The 20502-nt window shown below is 42.4% G+C and overlaps 1 protein-coding gene across 1 annotated transcript in view; it reads right to left on the bottom strand.

Annotated features, from left to right (window-relative positions):
• The window catches only part of LOC144506436 (uncharacterized), an 81695-nt gene extending 62659 nt beyond the window's left edge, over nucleotides 1–19036 (bottom strand). The window contains exons 1-2 of the mRNA XM_078232551.1: nucleotides 18512–19036; nucleotides 1339–8224 (exon numbers count right to left, since the gene is read on the bottom strand). Of these exons, the coding sequence (XP_078088677.1) occupies nucleotides 1339–8133 (6795 nt within the window). The 5' untranslated portion in view covers nucleotides 8134–8224; nucleotides 18512–19036. The remainder of the gene's footprint in view (nucleotides 1–1338; nucleotides 8225–18511) is intronic.
• Nucleotides 19037–20502: the final 1466 nt, after the last annotated feature.

Here is a 20502-nt window from a genome sequence, read left to right as displayed (position 1 = left end):
CATTGCTCCATAGGACACTTGGTCTGCCTTTAGGCCACCATGAAAGTCAGGGGAACAAGTTTCCAAATTAACTTCCTAACATCAGGAAACATATCTTCTTCCCCCTCCCACCATGATTCTCACTGCTGGCAGGAGCAAACAATTCCACCCTCGATAGTCCATCTTAGAAAGAAGGAAAGTAACTGATCCACATGCACCGGATTTACTTGCCAGCCACAGGTTGACTCTGGCAATGATAGTGGATAATGACTCAAGACCTTTTACTGTTACATCTATCCACATGGGGTAAATGTGAGATAAGAGAACTAAAACAAAACATAGCCACAAGGACAGAAGCTACAATATTTGGCTTTTTAGTCTTTGCTTCAGTTTAGCTTTTTAGCTTTCATGTTATGGGCATAGAATGTTTAACAACAAGCTTCATGTTGCTATCATTTCAATCAGCAGATAGTATGAAGTTTGCAAGCTGTCTGCATTAGAAGCAATGGCTATGGAGTAATTGGCATCATGATCCTTACACCTGTTTGAAGCCATGATCATTTTCTTCCCCATAGAATGTTGGTTGAATAGAATTTAATGGATTCACCAAACGATGAATGATTTGTACTTAATGTTCCAAAAGTATCTAACTCTTGCTGTTCCATGGAATGCAAAATATGCATCATCTTCAAGAACATTTGTGCAGTTCCTTATGGTGATCAGCAATACAAAACTGGTAAAGCCTTAAGGTCTGCATTTTCAAAAGGAATAATAGACGACACTGGGGACAAGGTTACCAAAGGTGTGGGGATGAGGGTGTGGGGATGAGGGTGTAGGGATGAGGGGATGGAGGGGCGGGGGGGGGGGGGGGGGTGTTAAAGGAAGCTAAGAAAATTCCAGTATCAACAGGCTACATATCAAAGGAATAAATATTCAAATTGTTAGAGTGTTAACAGTAAAATATCAGAAACAAACTGTGATGTTACAAAATGCTTATTTTTTTTGGTGGCATTGTCCTGCATGTGTGAACCCAGTGCATTTAAATTGATGGTGCATGGCTTTCCACCTATCATTGCATTGGGTTGCTGTGCAAAATACCCAAAATGGTGATCAGATGTTTCCCTTTAAGGAAAAGAGGAAACATCACATCAGGAAGAAAAAAATGCCTCCTTCTGCTACCTTTAGTTAGCTCTCAGTAGCACCTCTTAGTGTAGGGTTGGCAAAGGCCAGGGAATAATTAATGCTCTTTCTCTCTTTGCTACCGATAGTACACGTTATGTGAAGGTCAAACATTGCAGTAGAAACATTAATTCGAGTGAATCTTATCCTGAATGTAAAGTTGAAAATAAAATATCATACCTTTGAATCTGATGAACATTTTAACAGGTTTGAGTCTTCAACTGGTTTCTGTTGCAAATCAGTTAACGCTTTAGGCACACTTTCAGGTAATGCTATCTTATCCTTTGATAAATAATCCTTAGACGACCGAAAATATCTGTAGAAAGCACTATTTTCTGCTGCAGAAGGCGTAGGTTCTGGGGAGACTTTGGAATCAGCCAGGGAAGTTTCTGTTTGTAACTGTGAAGACAAGTCTTGTTCCTCATTTATCTCCAGAGAAATCATAGTTGCATTTTTCAATTGGTCGCTGGAGAGGCTTGTGCTCGCTTCTAATGCAAGAGCAGGACCAGTTGGATGTTCTTCTTCCTCCTCAATCTTTTGAACTGTATTTACTATTTCCTTAAACTGTAAAGATGCTGCTGTCGGTTCGAGCACCGATGTAACAAGTTTGTTGGAAATGTTTTCTGTTGCTGAAGTTGGAGAATGTGCAACATTATACATGTCCTCCTGTACATCATTTTCAAACTCCTGCTCTTCATATATTGGTGGTAAAGCAAAAGGATAAATTTTCCTCCTGTTGATGTTATGACTCAAAGGTGTGTCGAGAATCAATGCTTCCTGTTCTAAAAGATGAGATTCCATTTCCTTCTCAATATGGTCAGTTATTCCTGTGCTCTCTGTTACGTGATCTTTTAGAAGGTTAGCTAAACGTGCAAAGATGTCAAAGCTTTCCCGTGGTTCAGCAATTCTCCCCGTTTCAGCCTCCTCCACATTTTTCATACTTACATTTGTAAAACCACCTGGCTCAGCTAACTCACTTTCCCCATAAACAGCAATTAAATTTCCTTGGATATCATTAGATTGGCTTGATTTTACAGAATCAGTTTTTAGTTCAGCAGTACTCTGTGTTGGATCAAGAATATTACACTGCTCTGATACTATGGTGGGAAATTCCTGGACCGTGTGATCAGAGTTATTGCCTGTTTTCATTATGTCTGAAGGTGGTTTTGACAATGAATCTTCTGCAGCAATTACTGGATTGCTCAGCTCAGTTCTCTGTTCAGTTTCTTTTGCAGGATCCTGAGCTTCTATTTCAACATCATTCACTTTGACTTCAATTGTTTGAAATGCAGATTCTGTGCTACCAGATGCCAGACTTGTTGAGGTGAGATTTAAGAAGCCTGACCCTGCCTCCTGGTCTCTTCCATCTTTAACAGCATGTAGCAGTGTAATGTCAGTGTCTATTGGCAATAAAGGTGCTGCACTGATGCTTTTCTCATGTAGTTCCATTGTTATTGACTCGTCTTTCTTATCAGCTCTGGGGATTGGAGGAACACACTCAGAAGTATTTTGGTTTGCTACCAGAGGTTTGTCTTGACTCTCTCCTCCAGAAACATGTCTAGAATTAATTTCAGACTTCCCTAGTTTCTCTGAGTGTACCACTCTCTCACCATTAATTTCTGTCTTCACTAATTCCTCAGCTTTATCAATGGTTTTGTCTATTGGTAAATTATGTGTGCTCTCATTTAAGTCAACGGCTCCCAGTCTCTCTGTTAACCTGGCCGTTTTTATTATTCCTGAAATTGTTTCTGGAGCAGTAACATCCTCTTTGTTTACAATGTTACTCGTTTGGGTCTGTGGTCTTACTGGTTCTGTGAAAGCCACCAGTCCGACAGCAGATGTTGGTGCTGATGGGAAGGTCATGTTGCTTTCTGTAGCTGCTCCTGTGTCTGATAACGACACTTGTGCTGCATCAGGTACCTGAGTGTTTGTATTGGCCTCCTGGGTGGAAAGCATAATTTTTTGAATCATTCTTTTTGCTACTTCATTCACTGGTTTAACTGAATCTGATAATAAGATGTTGGAGTTCTTTGATGTTTCAGAAAACAGGCACGTTCCATCTTTTCCAGCTTTTGTGGTTAGATTAGCGGAGTCTTCTTGGTCAGTTGGCAAACACGGCTGACTTATTTTTGACTGGACAAAACCTGACTGAAAATTATTTGCTTCGGAGTTTGGTGGACTTTTACCAAAATCAGACGTAGCATCATCCTGGGTGTCATTAGATTGGCTTGATTTTACAGAATCAGTTTTTAGTTCAGCAGTACTCTGTGTTGGATCAAGAATATTACACTGCTCTGATACTATGGTGGGAAATTCCTGGACCGTGTGATCAGAGTTATTGCCTGTTTTCATTATTTCTGAAGGTGGTTTTGACAATGAATCTTCTGTAGCAATTACAGGATTGCTCAGCTCAGTTCTCTGTTCTGTTTCTTTTGCAGGATCCTGAGCTTCTATTTCAACATCATTCACTTTGACTTCAATTGTTTGAGATGCAGATTCTGTGCTGCCAGATGCCAGACTTGTTGAGGTGAGATTTAAGAAGCCTGACCCTGCCTCCTGGTTTCTTCCATCTTTAACAGCATGTAGCAGTGTAATTTCAGTGTCTATTGGCAATAAAGGTGCTGCACTGATGCTTTTCTCATGTAGCTCCATCGTTATTGACTCGTCTTTCTTATCAGCTCTGGGGATTGGAGGAACACGTTCAGAAGTATTTTGGTTTGCTACCAGAGGTTTGTCTTGACTCTCTCCTCCAGAAACATGTCTGGAATTAATTTCAGACTTCTCTAGTTTCTCTGAGTGTACCACTCTCTCACCATTAATTTCTGTCTTCACTAATTCCTCAGCTTTATCAATGGTTTTGTCTATTGGTAAATTATGTGTGCTCTCATTTAAGTCAACGGCTCCCAGTCTCTCTGTTAACCTGGCTGTTTTTTTTATTTTTGAAATTGTTTCTGGAGCAGTAACATCCTCTTTGTTTACAATGTTACTCGTTTGGGTCTGTGGTCTTACTGGTTCTGTGAAAGCCACCAGTCCGACAGCAGATGTTGGTGCTGATGGGAAGGTCATGTTGCTTTCTGTAGCTGCTCCTGTGTCTGATAACGACACTTGTGCTGCATCAGGTACCTGAGTGTTTGTATTGGCCTCCTGGGTGGAAAGCATAATTTTTTGAATCATTCTTTTTGCTACTTCATTCACTGGTTTAACTGAATCTGATAATAAGATGTTGGAGCTCTTTGTTGTTTCAGAAAACAGGCACGTTCCATCTTCTCCAGCTTTTGTGGTTAGATTAGCGGAGTCTTCTTGGTCAGTTGGCAAACACGGCTGACTTATTTTTGACTGGACAAAACCTGACTGAAAATTATTTGCTTCGGAGTTTGGTGGACTTTTACCAAAATCAGACATAGCATCATCCTGGGTGTCATTAGATTGGCTTGATTTTACAGAATCAGTTTTTAGTTCAGCAGTACTCTGTGTTGGATCAAGAATATTACACTGCTCTGATACTATGGTGGGAAATTCCTGGACCGTGTGATCAGAGTTATTGCCTGTTTTCATTATTTCTGAAGGTGGTTTTGACAATGAATCTTCTGTAGCAATTACAGGATTGCTCAGCTCAGTTCTCTGTTCTGTTTCTTTTGCAGGATCCTGAGCTTCTATTTCAACATCATTCACTTTGACTTCAATTGTTTGAGATGCAGATTCTGTGCTGCCAGATGCCAGACTTGTTGAGGTGAGATTTAAGAAGCCTGACCCTGCCTCCTGGTTTCTTCCATCTTTAACAGCATGTAGCAGTGTAATGTCAGTGTCTATTGGCAATAAAGGTGCTGCACTGATGCTTTTCTCATGTAGCTCCATCATTATTGACTCGTCTTTCTTATCAGCTCTGGGGATTGGAGGAACACACTCAGAAATGTTTTTGTTTGTCATCAGAGGTTTGTCTTGACTCACTCCTCCAAAAACATGTCTGGACTTATTTTCAGATTCCCCTGGTATTTCTGCATGTACCATCCCCTTAAGTCGCTCATCATTAACTTCTGCTGTCGTCACTAATTCCTCAGGTTCTTCTTTAATTGTGTACATAATTGTAACATTATTTCTAATCTTATTTAAGTCATCATCTTTTATATCAATGAGCCTGGCAGTTTCTATCGCATCTAACTCTGTTTGTGTGCTAGTAACATCATCTTCAATAAGTGTGGTACTCAGTTGGATATGTGGTGTTACCTGCATCGCTGAAGATATTATTTCCTCTTCTACTCCTTTTGTTTTTCCTTCCAAAATGTTAAGACTATCTGTAGCTATTGCTCTTTCTACTGGATGTGCCTCTGATGCATCAACTGTACATGTCTCTGTGATTAATTGTGCTCTTGGTTGTAAGGTGATTAATTCTTCCTTCTTTTCTTTGATTTTTAAGGCAGTCTCTTCATCTTCCGGTTTACCTGAATTTGATGCATTTGCATCCTGGTTGTCATAGCTTCTGATTTTCTTTGCCATTTCTTCAGTTTGTTCATTAGAATGGGTCATTCTGGAGTTATTCAGTGAATCTCCCTGCAAGGTACTTGGAATTGCTTCCCTGGAACAGTCTACGACAGGAGCAATTGGTTTTGTTAACTCTGCAGTTTCATCGGCCTGTGTACTTCCCAAATTTGATTCACTCATTATATTAGGCTGCCTACTTTCCCACATATTCAACATGCCAGTACTTTGTTGAAAACATCTGTACCACAAACTGGTTTCCAATGGGCTACACTTGCTTGTTCCCATGGATGATTCATTGGCATCTTCCAGCATTGCTGCAAAGTTAGATGCTGTTTTGTTATCCTGCATTTCTTCAAGCAACTGATTTTGTTTAACGGCTGGCACAGTTACAATTTCACTATCTGCAATTGAATGTGCATTTTTGTCTGAATCCAATGATAAACATGTTGATTCTTGATAGTACCTGTAGAATATACTTTCATTAGCCAAGGAAGGCTTGACTACACTAGAAACCTGGTGTTCAAGTGAAAAGGAAGGAGTACCTGGTAATGATTCTGATGTATGGTCATGTTCCATTTCAGAAGAAATTTTAAATAATTGATCTGGTTTTTGGGTGTACAATGATCCCTCAGTCTCAAGATAGCTGGCATCTGCAATCTCTCGGGATTCAGTAGTTATAGTAGATTCAGAATTGCTAAACTCATATGACTGCGGTGCACTTGGGGCTGTGTCTGCAGCAATTTTAGAGACAGTAGCATTTGATATTTTGAGATACTTATCATTATCAATTTCAACTGTTGATGTATTGGTAACATTAGCACTTGCGGCTGTATCTTCAGATCCTGGTTCAACAGTTGTCACCGTGGATGGGTCCTTACTCATTTGCTTCTTCAATACTTCAGAAAACGACTTCTCATTTCCATATATTATGTCAGATTCGGATTTCCATTGTGTTGTTTGACTGTACTCCTCTAATGGTTCCTCAATTGCATATCCAGCTGTGAGACTCTCAGTGGATAGCCCTGTTACATTGTCTTTGTCTTTATACTCTTTTGGCATGCCATTGGTAGAGGCATCAGGAATACCCGCTTCATTACTGAACATTGCGAAAGTACCTGATACTGTTGTGCGTCCATTTGTTTGAGTCCTGCTGGCAATTTCCGATTGTGCATCATAGTTATCATTAAGTATTACTTTTGGTGCATCTAACTTGGCATTCAGGTGGATTGCGTTCATTGTAAAAGAGACATCTTTTGTTGGAGCATTAGCATTGTCCAAAATTTCCAGCGTCAGCCCTTGCTTTTCATTCTTGCTCCCAGGTTCTGCTTCCTCAGTCTCTTTTGCCACATCATCTTGCTTTGAAGCAATAACCACAGGAACTGCTAGAGCCCCATCTTCTGAATTAGCAAAGATACTTTGTCTTTTCCTGTCTGTATTATCAGCTTGTTGGCCAGCCTCTGTTGAGGGAGTAAAATTATTTGAACTGGCAGGTTTCAAATTTTGAGCTGTTGCTGCTTCCACTGTATCTACTGTGGAGCAGGGTGCCTTTGGTACATCTGTTTCATTTCCTTTTATATGGATTGTCTTTGAGGCAGAGGGAACATGGAGCTTTTGCTGGTGGTCCATCAGAATAGTTGTTTTGGATGAGCTGTCAGTTTGGGTAGTCATTTGGCTTGTTGTTATGTCAGCATAGTCTTCGTTCTTGTGGCTCTGATCATTGTGATCAGCGAGTAGCTTATCTTTCTGAATGAAACATTGTGTGTCCCTCTCCGGTACACCATTTCCTTTTGAATGTAAGTCTTCAGGTGTCATTGTTCTATCTGGGACAGATATGTCATCTGGATTGACAGCAGTTATCTTTTGTATACTAGTTGTATTTGATACTGATATATCAGACTGTAATACTTGCTCCTTGGTGCTATCTATGGTGCTTGTTGTCACTGGGCTGCATTCCCTTCCTACCTTTGTTACCTTTTGGTGGTGTGGTCCAGTTAATTCTATCTCCCTGCTGACTCCACTGAAAAAACTATGCTGCATCAATTGTTCATTTTCTGTTTTGGCATCTTGGGCCAGCGCAGGTTTGTTTGATGGAAACTTTGCTGTGTCAATTCTGGGCTGCAATTCAGCATTTGCCTTGCCATGATCAATTAGGGACACTTTATCTTCTGATGGTGTTTGGACCTCAGTCATTGTTGGGTCTTGCAAAAGGACACAAGGGTTAGTTTCTTCTTTTGTTTGATTTACGAGCGGTTGATCAACCGATGAAATCACACTCTTTTCATCTACTTCCGAAATTATGGGACTTAGTGGTTGGAATGGTTTTCTCTGCGATCTCCTCCTTCTGATTCTCTTCGCTCCTCGGTAAGTTGAATAAGTGACGGTTGGTGGAACAGGCATGTCTTGTTCATGCTCAGAACCAGCTGATTCATTGGCTCCGTCCTCTAAACCTTGGCTATTCATTTCTTTGCGTTCGCCTGCTACAGCTTGTAGCAGCATTAGGGTTTTCTGATAAGTAGCATCCTTGTCACTGCGTAATGCACCAACATCCTTCCCCAATGGAATACCTCCACTGAACTTCCTTAATTTCCTGAAAATTAAAAGAAAAACTATTTAATTTTTTTTACTTTCACTCTTGGGCAGAGTAACCTAGTGTTTACGGTAGAGGACTAGTAACATAGAAATCTAGAGTTCAAATCCCGTAATGTTTGAAATGGAATTCAACAAATGCAATAATTTGTGAACTAACACCAGAAAGCATGGTAATTTTTTTTAAAGCCCAACTGGTTCATTAATGTGCTTCAGGGTGGGCAACGTGACTGCTTTGGACTACTTGATTCCAGTCCCACATCACATAGTCAACTAATTTATGCAAATAAATGTCACTTCTTTGGCCTTGGTTAAACCCAAGAACAAGTATAAAAAACCATTATCTTATATATCGTTTAGAATGTTGTTTTAAGTAAATGAAAGAAAACTATAACACTCTTCAGTGATGCATCACTTAACAACAGCCACCATCTCAATCATAATGCTGGAGTTAATCCAGAGGAAGATAAAAGAACCCCAAAAAACATTAATCTTTTGATTTGAAAAAAAAGTTGATGTATAAATTTCATGAGCACTGGGATGTCTCAAAGCTCTTTACAGCCAATTAAGTATATTGTGAAGTGTAGTCAAGGTGTAGGAAATATAGCAACCAATTTGCATTCAGTAAACTCCCACAGACAGAAATGTGATAATGACCAGCTAATCTGATGATGTTGATTGAGGGATAAATGTTGCCCGGGACACTGGGGATAACTCCCAGGCTCTTCTTAAAAATAGTGCCACAGGATCTTTTACACCCAGCTGAGCAGGCAGATGGGGCCCTGATTTAAATGTTTCATGCAAAAGACAGCACGTCTGACAATGCAGTGCTCCCTGAGTGCTGCACTGGAGCGTCACCTTTGATTTTTGTGCTCAAGTTCTGTGGTTCGAAGATGAGTGCACAACCAACTGAGCCGTGGCTGACAAAAATATATAATAAAATACATAAGACAACAGAATAAAAATATAATTGTCATACAGGACTTTAGAGCATTAGTTCACCCAACTGTACAACCTAGGAAAGGCTGCAAATGTATAAAACATGAAGGCCATCCTGATAAGGAATACTTAATGACATGCGCCGGAATACCAACACCTCACCCGCCACTGAATCAGTGCGGGCAAGGGGCAAACAACGGAAATGTCCGTTGACCTGGGGTGGGAATTTCCAGTCTCGCTCGAGCGAGGCTGTAAATTCCCACCCATGATGTTTTTCCTCATAAAATAACAGTTTGAGTGGAGTCCAATTACCATATATACTCATGTAAAAGTTGAACTTATGAAACTATTTTTAGTCAAAAGGTTAAGGGATTGACTTTTGCATGACTAATGTTTTCCAGGGGCTGACTTTCAGCTACCAACACCCATAGCTCACAGAGGCAGCAGAGGAACCATGCTGGGTTTTTAGTCTCCCAGTTTCGGGTTGGATTGGAGCATAAAGCCAGCCTAAAAAGGTGAGTTTTTAAATAATCCTTTTTCTTTTGCTACTGGGCCATGGGACTGTTCATGACAGCTCAGTGAACATTTGTGAGAGCTTGTGGCTCACACACACTGTGCACACTGATACTCTAGCTTGTTCTAACCTTAACCTCCATCATTTCTATGTGGAATTAAACTTGCACTAACATTTCCCGATATCTCAGTGGGCAAATTGCACTTTGTGATCTTGCACTAATACCGACCAATCAGAAAACTCCTGCTTCAAATCCTGGGGCTGCATTTTATATGCCCCTGCTGGATATGTTTCCTGCAGGAGGCAGTTGAAATTGGAGGGATGCCACTTTCTCACTTAGCTCCGAGCTAAGTGGGGCTGCTGGAATTGGCAGCACACGTGCCATATTTAAATAAATAATCAAGCCAATTGAGCTCGATAATAAGCTGCTGCACCATAACATGGCAGTGGGCAGCCCAATTTAAAAAAAACTTTATCATAGGGCAAGGGGTGGCATGGTGGCACAGGGGCGGCATGGTGGCATAGTGGTTAGCACTGCTGCCTCACAATGCCAGGGACCCAGGTTCAATTCCGGCCTCGGGTCATTGTCAGTGTGGAGTCTGCACATTCTCCCCATGTCCGCGTGGGTCTCCTCCGGGTGCTCCGGTTTCCTCCCACAGTCTAAAGATGTGCAGATTAGGTTGATTGGCCATGCTAAATTGGCCCTAGTGTCAGGGGATTAGCAGGGTAAATACGTGGGGTTATGGGACTAGGGCCTGGGTGGTATTGTGGTCAGTGCAGATTCAATGGGCCGAAAGGCCTCTTTCTGCACTGTAGGGATCCTATGATTCTCTGAGGGCAGGAAGAAAAGGGGAACTCTCTTTAGGGGGTGCTCTTTGTGGTTCTGGGGGCAAATCCCCCCAAGACAATACCCCCTTTTTCTTCCTACCCACCTGCTCCATTAAACACACCCGTATACTCCCCCCCTCCTCCCTAAGCTGCCCAAACCTTTCATGCTCAAGACTCTGGACTTACCTGGCGTCAGGATCTATTATTGTTCCTGGTTGCAGTCCCAGAAGTGTCCGCTAATATGGTATTGGGACTGATGAAGTTGCCAGCTAATCTGGCTGCAAGTCCCAAGGGCCAGACTTCCTCCACAGTCAGGGGTAGAAGTCCTAAACTATCCCATTTTAACCCGGCCGCAGAGTATTATGTGGGGTGGGCTGGAATGGAATGGCCAACCAGGGTGGGATTCAACCGCACCGACTACCCTCATCTCCTGCCCCCTGGTCTCTGATGTGTTACTCTGAACACAGAGGAGGGCAGTGAGCTGAATCAAGTGGAATGCCCTTGGAAAGTTGGGGGTCGACTTTACGCAAGATCAACTATTACATGAGATTATTTGGCAAATCAAAACATTTCTCCTAATACTCGCATCTTTCTGTTGTCAAGGTTTTCTGTGATGCAGCTGAAGCCAATAAACATGGATTATTTTCAAATAACTATTCCATTTTTATAGTCAATTGTTATCTGAGTCATGACCTTAGAAACGTTGATCAATTCCACCTCACATTAAAATTAAAAGGTTTGTGGGAGAAAAACTATCAGTGAAGATCGTTACAGTTTGTTGTATATTCATCATGGGACATCAGTCTTATAAATTAGCTGTCAATGATAACTGCCTCCCATTTCAGCATTGTTTTTAATTTAGAAGGTCACAGTAATTCAGATCAATGTAGCTTCTTTCTTTAAAACCTTCTTTCTAAATACAATAATACAACATGCTGGAACTTCGGATCTCATTCACCTCTGCGGGAGAGCGCCACCCAGATAAGTGCCGGGAGTTCAGGCTGCTGCTCATTTCCAAGTGGCCCATATGTAGGTGATCAGTGGCTGGGGGTGGGACTGAAGGTCTCAGGATAGGGGGAAGAATTGAAGGCCTTGGGGGGGGATCGCAAGCTATGTGAGCAACTGGCGGCCAGTGGAAGTTGTTGGGGGCGGGGGTGGTGGGCGATGGTGGGGCGGCAGGGAGAAGCGATTGGTGACCAGAAATGAAACAGTTCCAGTGGAGAGTCATTTAGATTCAAAACATTAACTCTCAGATGCTGCCAGATCTGCTGAGTTTATCCAGCATTTTATGTTTTATATAGGGGGGAAGGGATTGATGGCTAGAAGTGGAAGTGACCGGGAAGGAGGTGGAGGGATGAGATCAAAGTCCAGTGTCAGAGTATGGAGATCGGGGATTGCAAACATTGAGATCGGAGGCATAAAGGGTGAGGAGGGGAGCAGCGATAGTGATTGGAAATGGTGTTTCACAAATAAGTAACTTATTTCATTTGGAGGCAAATCTAGGGTGGGGTATGCTGAGTGCAGCAACTGGCAACGGACAAAGCAATGTTGCAATGTTGACAGAGCATTTATTGTGGAAGGCAAATATTTTAAGACAATGGCCTAGAAAATGAGCTGATAGCATTCATTCTGTGGCTTTCGAAGGTTCCAAATGGTGAACATGAGTAGCAGGCATTAAACCACTTATTTCTACTAAAACCCATTTCAATAACCCTTGCCTGTTCTTATTTGATACGAATGGCTACGCACTTTGGGTCAGAAGTGCACATTCACGGGGCAGAATTCTGTGATCTCACTGCGCTGGGAGACCCCCTCCCTCCCTCAATGGACATCGGGACCTCCCCTCATCGGCGGCGGCATGTTCCTCCAACCGGTTCCCTCCACACAGTTGCCAGCATCGGGGCCCTCCCGATGGATCCCGCTACCTGAGCCCAGACATGCCCCCACCCCCCCATCATTACCCCTAGCATGAAACCCCCTGCATGACTCTCCCTGCATGACCCCCTCCTGCATGGCCTCCTATCCTAGCCCCCCTGTCATAGTCCCCCTGTCATAGCCCACCCTGTCACAGACACCCCTGTCATAGGCCCCATTCAGGCCCCACCTCTTGGCACTGCCTCTGGCACACTGGTGATGCACAACCAGCACTGTTGGGTGCCTGGTAGCCACTGCCAGGATGTCCGCTGGGCACTGCCAGGCCATGTCCCCAACCATCCAGGGGCTTCAATGGCCTCCGAGCCTCCCGGCGTAGCCATCACGTCAGGTATCTGCTACATTCTTGGCGTTCTCATGTCGTGCCTGAAGGCTGGAGAGTCGAATGATCATTATGATTATGATTTAAATGCTACTTTAAATATGCTAATCAGCCTCACGCCCTTTCGGGGGGTGATCCAGTTTGCACCATTAGGAAGGGGCTGAGCAGATCGCAAATTGTTTGGCGCTGGGTGCAAAGCTGATTTTTAGCCCACACGCATATCCACTGGGATTGGTGCGAACTGCGCCAGGCGGGGCGAGGTCGGAGAATTGTTCCCTTAGTGTTCAGAAAACAAAGGTAGTTTTAAAGGATTTATATTTTTATCTAAGTTATAATTTTACTTCTGTGCCTGGAAGTGTGAAACCTGTGGTTAGATTCATGCTGGACAAAGGTGTTCGTATGTCGGGGGGGGGGTGCAGTGGTGGTTTGGTTTCAATTCCAACTGTGTTTCTATTGTGCTTAGAGAGGGTCATGGAATGAAAAGTAAATGGAAGTAGCAGTGGGTTGCTTAATATCTGGGGGCCTTTTAAGGTAGGGAGGCTTTTAAGTTTCAGCTGGATATATTGCAGTTGAAGGAGGACACCAAGGAATGAACATCTACTAACTCTGCCAAGAGAAACTGGCCTGGACAAGGGAGCTGCAAAGAGGCAGACATCAGCTATGACTGTAACACTACATTCTGCACTCTCTCGTTTCCTTCTCTATTTATGGTATGCTTTATCTGTATAGCGCGCAAGAATACTCACTATACTAATACAGTGAGAATAATAAATCAAATCAAAATCAAAGAACCAGATACAGTATAAATAACTAGGGAATTTATAGAACCTCTTAAGACCGAAGTTAAGAGAACAGAGACCAAGGTGTTGTTCAGAGATGAATTCAAAGGGAGAAGCAGACACAGAGTTGTAAGTGAAAGAGACAGCTGCAGCAGCTAGAATTAAAGTGGGGAAGCGGACTTCAGAGGTCAATCAAAAGTTTGATGCTATTTTAATAGAGTCTGGAAATTGAGAGTTGAAACAATTATGAACAGTTTATACAGCAGTTCAGACAAAGAAATCCTAAAGGAGAAGTTGGAAATTTGGGTACTGGATTCATTATTAAAAATGGAGTGGAAGTTTTATTTAAAAAGAGTAATTTGGAGAACCTGGATTGGATTTCAGAATGCAAACCGCTGATGGAAGCAGTGTTGTGAAAGATTTTAAAGTGTGTCTTTTTGGGAGTGCAGTTTGTAAACTCTCAAGTGACCATTATCAGGGTGGGGGGTGGGGGTGGGGTTGAGGAGAAATCCACAGACATTCACTTGGGCTCAGAGTGGAGAGTGTGTTTGACCACAGCCAATCTTTGTGCTTAAAGGGAGTTTGTGTACTGAGACCACTGTAGCTTAAGATGTATTTGGCAATCTATTTTAATCTTAAAATCTGGGTGTATTTGTTAAGCTAAGGGAGAGGTAAAGGATTATTGTATCATAATCTGACTTTTTACGCTTAATAAATGTTTTTTCCTTGCTGTTATAAACTAATTAGCGGTCCCTTGATTCCGTTGCTCTACGTTTTATTAAAAAAAGTAAATGTTAGTCTTTTGAGCTAGGATCCCATTCTGGAATCTTCCATCCAATTATAACATCAACTGGGATCGTAACAATAGTCACTATTTCTGTGCCTTCGGAAGCCACATAGCAACCGCAGTATATGTACAACATGTGCCCAATTTCTATAGGCCAATGCTTTAAAATGTTTGCAATCCATTATAAATTATCTGTCAATTTTACCTAACCAGCCACAAACAGGAGGTTAAGCAAAGGTATGTATGATAATCCCTCCATGATTTGTCATCAAGACCATGATCTCAATAGTCACGTGGTTTTGTGTGGTAAACAAAGCAAAACTAAAGGAGCACAGTACACAAAGTTTTTCAACATTTTTCTCACTCTTTCTTCAGCTAAAATGACCACACCAAGCTGAGCAGAACTGGTAATGGATAATACTACAAATGAACAGTTGGAGGTGTTCAAAGAGATGTTTAGTACAATATAAAGCCTAAAGCCCGACTTGTATAATTAAATAACCTTAGTCAAAAAAGGCAAGAGATGTTATAAACCCTTACGCAAATTTAACAAATAGAAAGAGCAGCAAAGAGATATAAAGAAAGTAGCAAGAGTTGTAAAAAGGAAAAGTGAGAAAAAACTTGAGGGATATCGAGGACCATACGAAAGCTTTTTACAAATATGTTAAGTGAAAGAGAGTGACTAAGACTTATGCTCTTTCAAAAATAATTTACACGTATCCTAACGCAACTATCTATCAACCCTAATTGACTCATTTTAGCTTCTAGTCTCTCACCATCTCACAGTTAAAATTATTGTGTTTAAATCCTTTCATGGCTTCATGCTTCCTGACATCTCCTCTTTCCTAGAACTCGGTCCTCTTCTGCATTTCCCATTCCCTTCGCCCTACTATTGATGGCCATATATTCAGCCATCTAGGCCGTAAATGCTGGAATTCCTTCTCTTTACTCACCATTCTCTCTGTCTCCACCTTTAAAATTCTCATTAATACCTATCTCTTTGACCAAGCTTTTAGTTAACTCTCAAATATCTCTTACTTTGGCTCAGTGTCTGTTAAGTACATAGGAGTAAGGAGCATGAGTAGGCCATTCAGCCCTTGGAGGCTGCTCCAGCATTCAATAAGATTATGACTGATCTGTTTGTGGTCTCAACTCCACTTTTGTCGGATTTCATTTCTGTGGAATCTTTTTCTACTAAAAATGTATGAATCAACTGCAGGTTGTTGACTTTGGATGGACATACCAAAATTAAAAATCTTTTCCCACAGTAAACAGAAATGATTTGAAAGAAATCCAAGGAATGCCACCCGACAGGTTTTTGAACTTATTAATCACTTCTTAAAACATTTGTGTTTCCTCCTGCGATCTGAGAACATGTTAACAAATTCCCTTTTTAAAAAATAATCCTCAGATCTTCTTGTGATAATGTTATGGAACTGAATAGATGTATAAATTGGTCAAAAGATTATTGAGATGTTCCACAAGAGGTTAAAATGTGCTGGGAGCAGTGACTTGCCCGTAGACTTTCTCTGGGCTTTTTCATAACCAGTTGCTGTCAGTAGGCCTTGTAAATGATGGGCACCCTCTACAGGTCATTTGGACGTGGATTATATCACAATATATGCAAGTTCAAGGAAGTACAATTGCAACCAGACCTCATATAGAATATTGTTTTTAGTTATGGGCAATCCATCTAAGAAAGGACAGAGTGGCTGAATTCTTATTAAACTTGGGTTCTAATTCTTGGAGAAGGGGACATTAAGAAGTCATCTGATTGAGGTATTTAAAATAAAGAAGGCATTGACTAGATAATGGCAGACTCTTTCTTCTAGTGAAGGGATACGGAGTAAGAAAACATAGGGATGGAAATTGACATGAGTTATGCCCATTATTTGAATGTAAAATCAATGCAAAATAAATTGATTTCACAATGAGATGCCCCTGCACCCAATTTGCACAAGCATTGATCCCAATGATAATGTTTAGGCCTTTTTTTAAGGTGGACAGGCAGCTTAGTGGTGTCTTCACTCAGGCATGTTGCCTGTGAAGGTGTGCCCTGATAACATGGGCACATTACACTAATGAGGTTCAATTTTCAATAATCATTGGACCCCTTGGTTTAAACAGTGTTGCTCATGTAACATTGGGTGCAACTAGGGTGATGGAGTCGCACAGTGGTTAGCACTGCTGCCTCACAGCGCCAGGGACCCAGGTTCAATTCCCAGCTTGGGTCACTCACTGTCTGTGCGGAGTCTGCACATTATCTCCGTGTCTGCATGGGTTTCCTCCGGGTGCTCCAGTTTCCTCCCACTGTCCGAAATTCTCCCTCGGTGTACCCGGGCAGGAGCCAGAGTGTGACGACTCAGGGATTGTCACAGTAACTTCATTACAGTGTTAATGTAAACCTACTTGTGACACCACTAAATAAACTTTAAAACAAGAGGTCCACACTGATAGCTATGTCATACTTTAAGATTAGAGTTAAGGGTTAGAGTTCCTTCCTGATTTGCATCTAGATGCCTGTGTAATCTGGGCACAAAGAAGTCAAAAAGTGTAAAAGATTACGGAATTTGGGATATAAATGAGTTATGCTCGTAACTACAATAAAGCAAGTATCTGTAATTTTTTCAATGTTTACATTGATCCCCCGAGCCTCACCTACAAACCTGGTCAAATCCCCAGCACTGAAAGGCAGTTTCCTCTAACTGCACTTGCTTAGAGATGGGGAGGGGTTCATGGCTTTGTGAAGAGATTTTTAGACAACCAGGCACCAATAGTCATATTAACCCAATAGAAATCAACAGATTATGTAGTGAGATAAAGGGGGCGATTCTCCGACCTTGACACGCCTGGCACAGATCGCACTGATCCCAGAGAATCGTGTGCAGACCTACAAAATTGACTTCGCACCCGCCGCTAAACAGTTTGCGATTCTCCCGGCCCCTTTCTAATGGCGCAAACCGGATCATGCCCAGAGAGGGCACGAGGCCGATTAGCATATTTAATGTAGAAGTAAATATGCATAGCCCCTCATAGAAACCCTACAGTGTAGAAAGAGGCCATTCGGCCCATCGAGTCTACACCGACCACAATCCCACCCAGGCCCTACCCCCATATCCCTACATATTTACCCGCTAATCCCACTAACCTACGCATCTTAAGACACTAAGGGGCAATTTTAGCATAGCCAATCAACCTAACCCGCACATCTTTGGACTGTGGGAGGAAACCGGAGCACCCGGAGGAAACCCACGCAGACCCGAGGAGAATGTGCAAACTCCACACAGACAGTGACCCAAGCCGGGAATCGAACCCAGGTCCCTGGAGCTGTGAAGCAGCAGTGCTAACCACTGTGCTACCGTGCCGCCCCTATTCGACTCCCAGCGCACAGGATTCTCCAGCCTTTGGGCATGGCGCGATAATGGTGAGAAACACTACTGGTCTTCACCAGCTGAGACCTGGCGCGATGGTCACACCGGGGGCTTGGAGGGTATTGAAGCCCTTGGGTGAATGGGAGCCTGGCTGGGCAATGCTCACCTGATGAGGTCCATCTTGCACACCGGCAGTGTCCAGCGGACACCCTGGCACAGACACCCTGGCAATTTCAACCGGGTACTCCAACAGTTGCCACCAGATACTCTGGCAGTTGCCACCGGATATGCTGGCAGTGCTAGTTGGGCACTGTCAGTGTGCCAGTTGGGCAATGCCAAAGGGGTGGGGCCTTAGTGGGGGCAACGATGGGGGGTTATACACAGGAGGTCATGATAGGGACCCATGATGGAAGGTCTCAATGCTGGCAACCCGTGTTGGGAAGGGGTGGGTGTAGAGTGGGATTGTCGGTGGGGGGAGGGAGGGATCTCCCTGTGCACTGTGAAATCAGGGCACTCTTGCGATCATGACTGGATTTCTGGGATGAGAGAAAGGGAACTAAATGGAACAAGATACTTCCAACACCACTGAAGCATAACTCCTTCAACATTCTTCAGGAAACAGCATTAAGGGTGCCTATGGGTTAGAATGCCCTATTGTCACAGTGAATGAAAAAAACAGTGCAGACAACAGGATAGGAAAGAAATAGGGGAAAGGGTATTTTAAAATGCGACTATAAAATCACTGTTCATTGAATTTCTCTGAAACATTTCTTTAAATACTCCATGAAAAGTTGTAATGATTTCAAAGTAACTTACTGATGGGCTACATAATCTGTGAGACAAACTGAATCATTAAGCCTTTCTTCTGATTTTCCAATTCCCTTGTATTGTCCCGAAGTGCTTGAATTAATTCCTATTGCTTTAGGATGTGCAATCTCAGATTTATTCCGCTCAACTAATTCTGTTTGTGTAAACGTCTGCTCTGTGGCAGGACGACATATCACCAGTGTTTCCTTGCCATTTTCTCTGGCATCACTGTCAAGGACCGGCACGATGTGCTTACGGAGAGGATCCTTTTCTGCACCATTGTTCCAGTTTGGTATATGAGCTCTGTCTTGATTTTCAGCATTCAAATCGAGGCTGTTGACACTCTCCTTTTGGCACTGGGTGAATGGTTCACCTGGTCTAGATTTTGGAGCTCGTCTGAAAAAACGTCCCCATTTTGGTTGAATTGCATCCTCAGGTTGGTTCACATTATTTAACGGGATTACAGCAATGGCTTCACTGGCTGTTGGTCTTTCTTGGGCTGGAGACTTCTCTTGATCCGTGGAGCCGTGAAAAACCTTTCAGAATGCAGGAAGAAAGGAGAAGAGGTCAGTGCAGCTCCAAGTTCTAAATCTGGTTTGTCTTTGATTTAAGCAGTAATTTGAAAACACATTCCAGGAATTAAAATGTCTAATTACCTTTGTGAACAGTTTATTTGCAGATCCAGGCAATGGTTGTTCATCTGTATAACCATCCTTCGGATTGACTGCAGTCTGACCATCCTTAAGACTAGAGCAAAACCATCATAAAACAAACACCAAAGCAAATATTATAGCAGATAAAAAGGAAATAAAGAGAAAATAACTGAATAAAGATTTGAAGGAAATATTTTAAAATTGTCTTAAATGCACTCAAATGCACAGTGGTTAGCACTGCTACCTCACAGTGTCAGGGACCCGGGTTCGATTCCCAGCTTGGGACACTGTCTGTGAGGAGTCTGCAAGCTCTCCCCGTATCTGCGTGCGTTTCTCCGGGTACTCTGGTTTCCTCCCATAGTCTGAAAGACGTGCTGGTTAGGTGCATTGACCATGCTAAATTCTCCCTCAGTGTATCCGAACAGGCGCCGGAGTGTGGCAACTAGGGGATTTTCACAGCAACTTGATTACAGTGTTAATGTGAGCCTCCTGGTGTCTAAAAAATAAACTTTAAAAAAAAATGCCAGCACAGCATAATAATGAGCTGGCATATTAAATAGGGTTCAGTTGATCATAGAACATAGAATCCGTAGAGTGCAGAAGATGGCCATTCAGCCCATCAAGTCTGCACCAATTCTTACCCAGGCCTTATTCCCGTAACCCTGCTAATCCCCCTAACCTGTGTATATCTTGAGCCACTAAGGGACAATTTATCATGGCCAATCCATCTAACCTGCACATCTTTGGACTGCGGGGGAAGAAACTGGAGCACCTGAAGGAAAGAGTGACACATCAGGTGACTCACCTGATGAAGGAGCAGCGCTCCAAAAGCTCATGATACCAAATAAACCTGTTGGACTTTAACCTGGTGTTGTGAGACTTCTTACTGTACAATGTACCAGGGAGTGCCTATGGAGGAGAAGACACCACACCAACCTTTTTAAAAATACACTAATAATCAAGTACCAATGGCACAAATAAGAATATTATGGGTTAGAATGTCTATGAGGGTTCTATCACCCCTTGTAACTTCAGCAGAAAAATGGAGAAAGCTGCAAAGTTAAAAAGGAATAAATAAAAGTAAATTTTAAAAATAATTTATGTGGTGCCTTTCACAACCTCAAAGGTGCAAATGACTATTTATAACCTTTCCTCGGGTTTCCCTTGAAGTTACAATGGAAGATTGAGAGACCTGATGAGAAATTCTAACCTTTACTTTGCAATTTCTCTGTGCTTGTTACTTGTAATAAACGTTAAGTGATTATATTCAAGTTTATGATATTGGTACAAATTACTAACATAGGAAACCCTCCCTCCCGGTATCAAAACCTCAGAGGATGAAACAGG

The sequence above is a fragment of the Mustelus asterias genome, chromosome 17 (genome assembly GCF_964213995.1).
Source record: "Mustelus asterias chromosome 17, sMusAst1.hap1.1, whole genome shotgun sequence".
NCBI classification, from domain to species: domain Eukaryota; kingdom Metazoa; phylum Chordata; class Chondrichthyes; order Carcharhiniformes; family Triakidae; genus Mustelus; species Mustelus asterias.
This window is presented reverse-complemented; position numbering and strand designations above follow the sequence as displayed.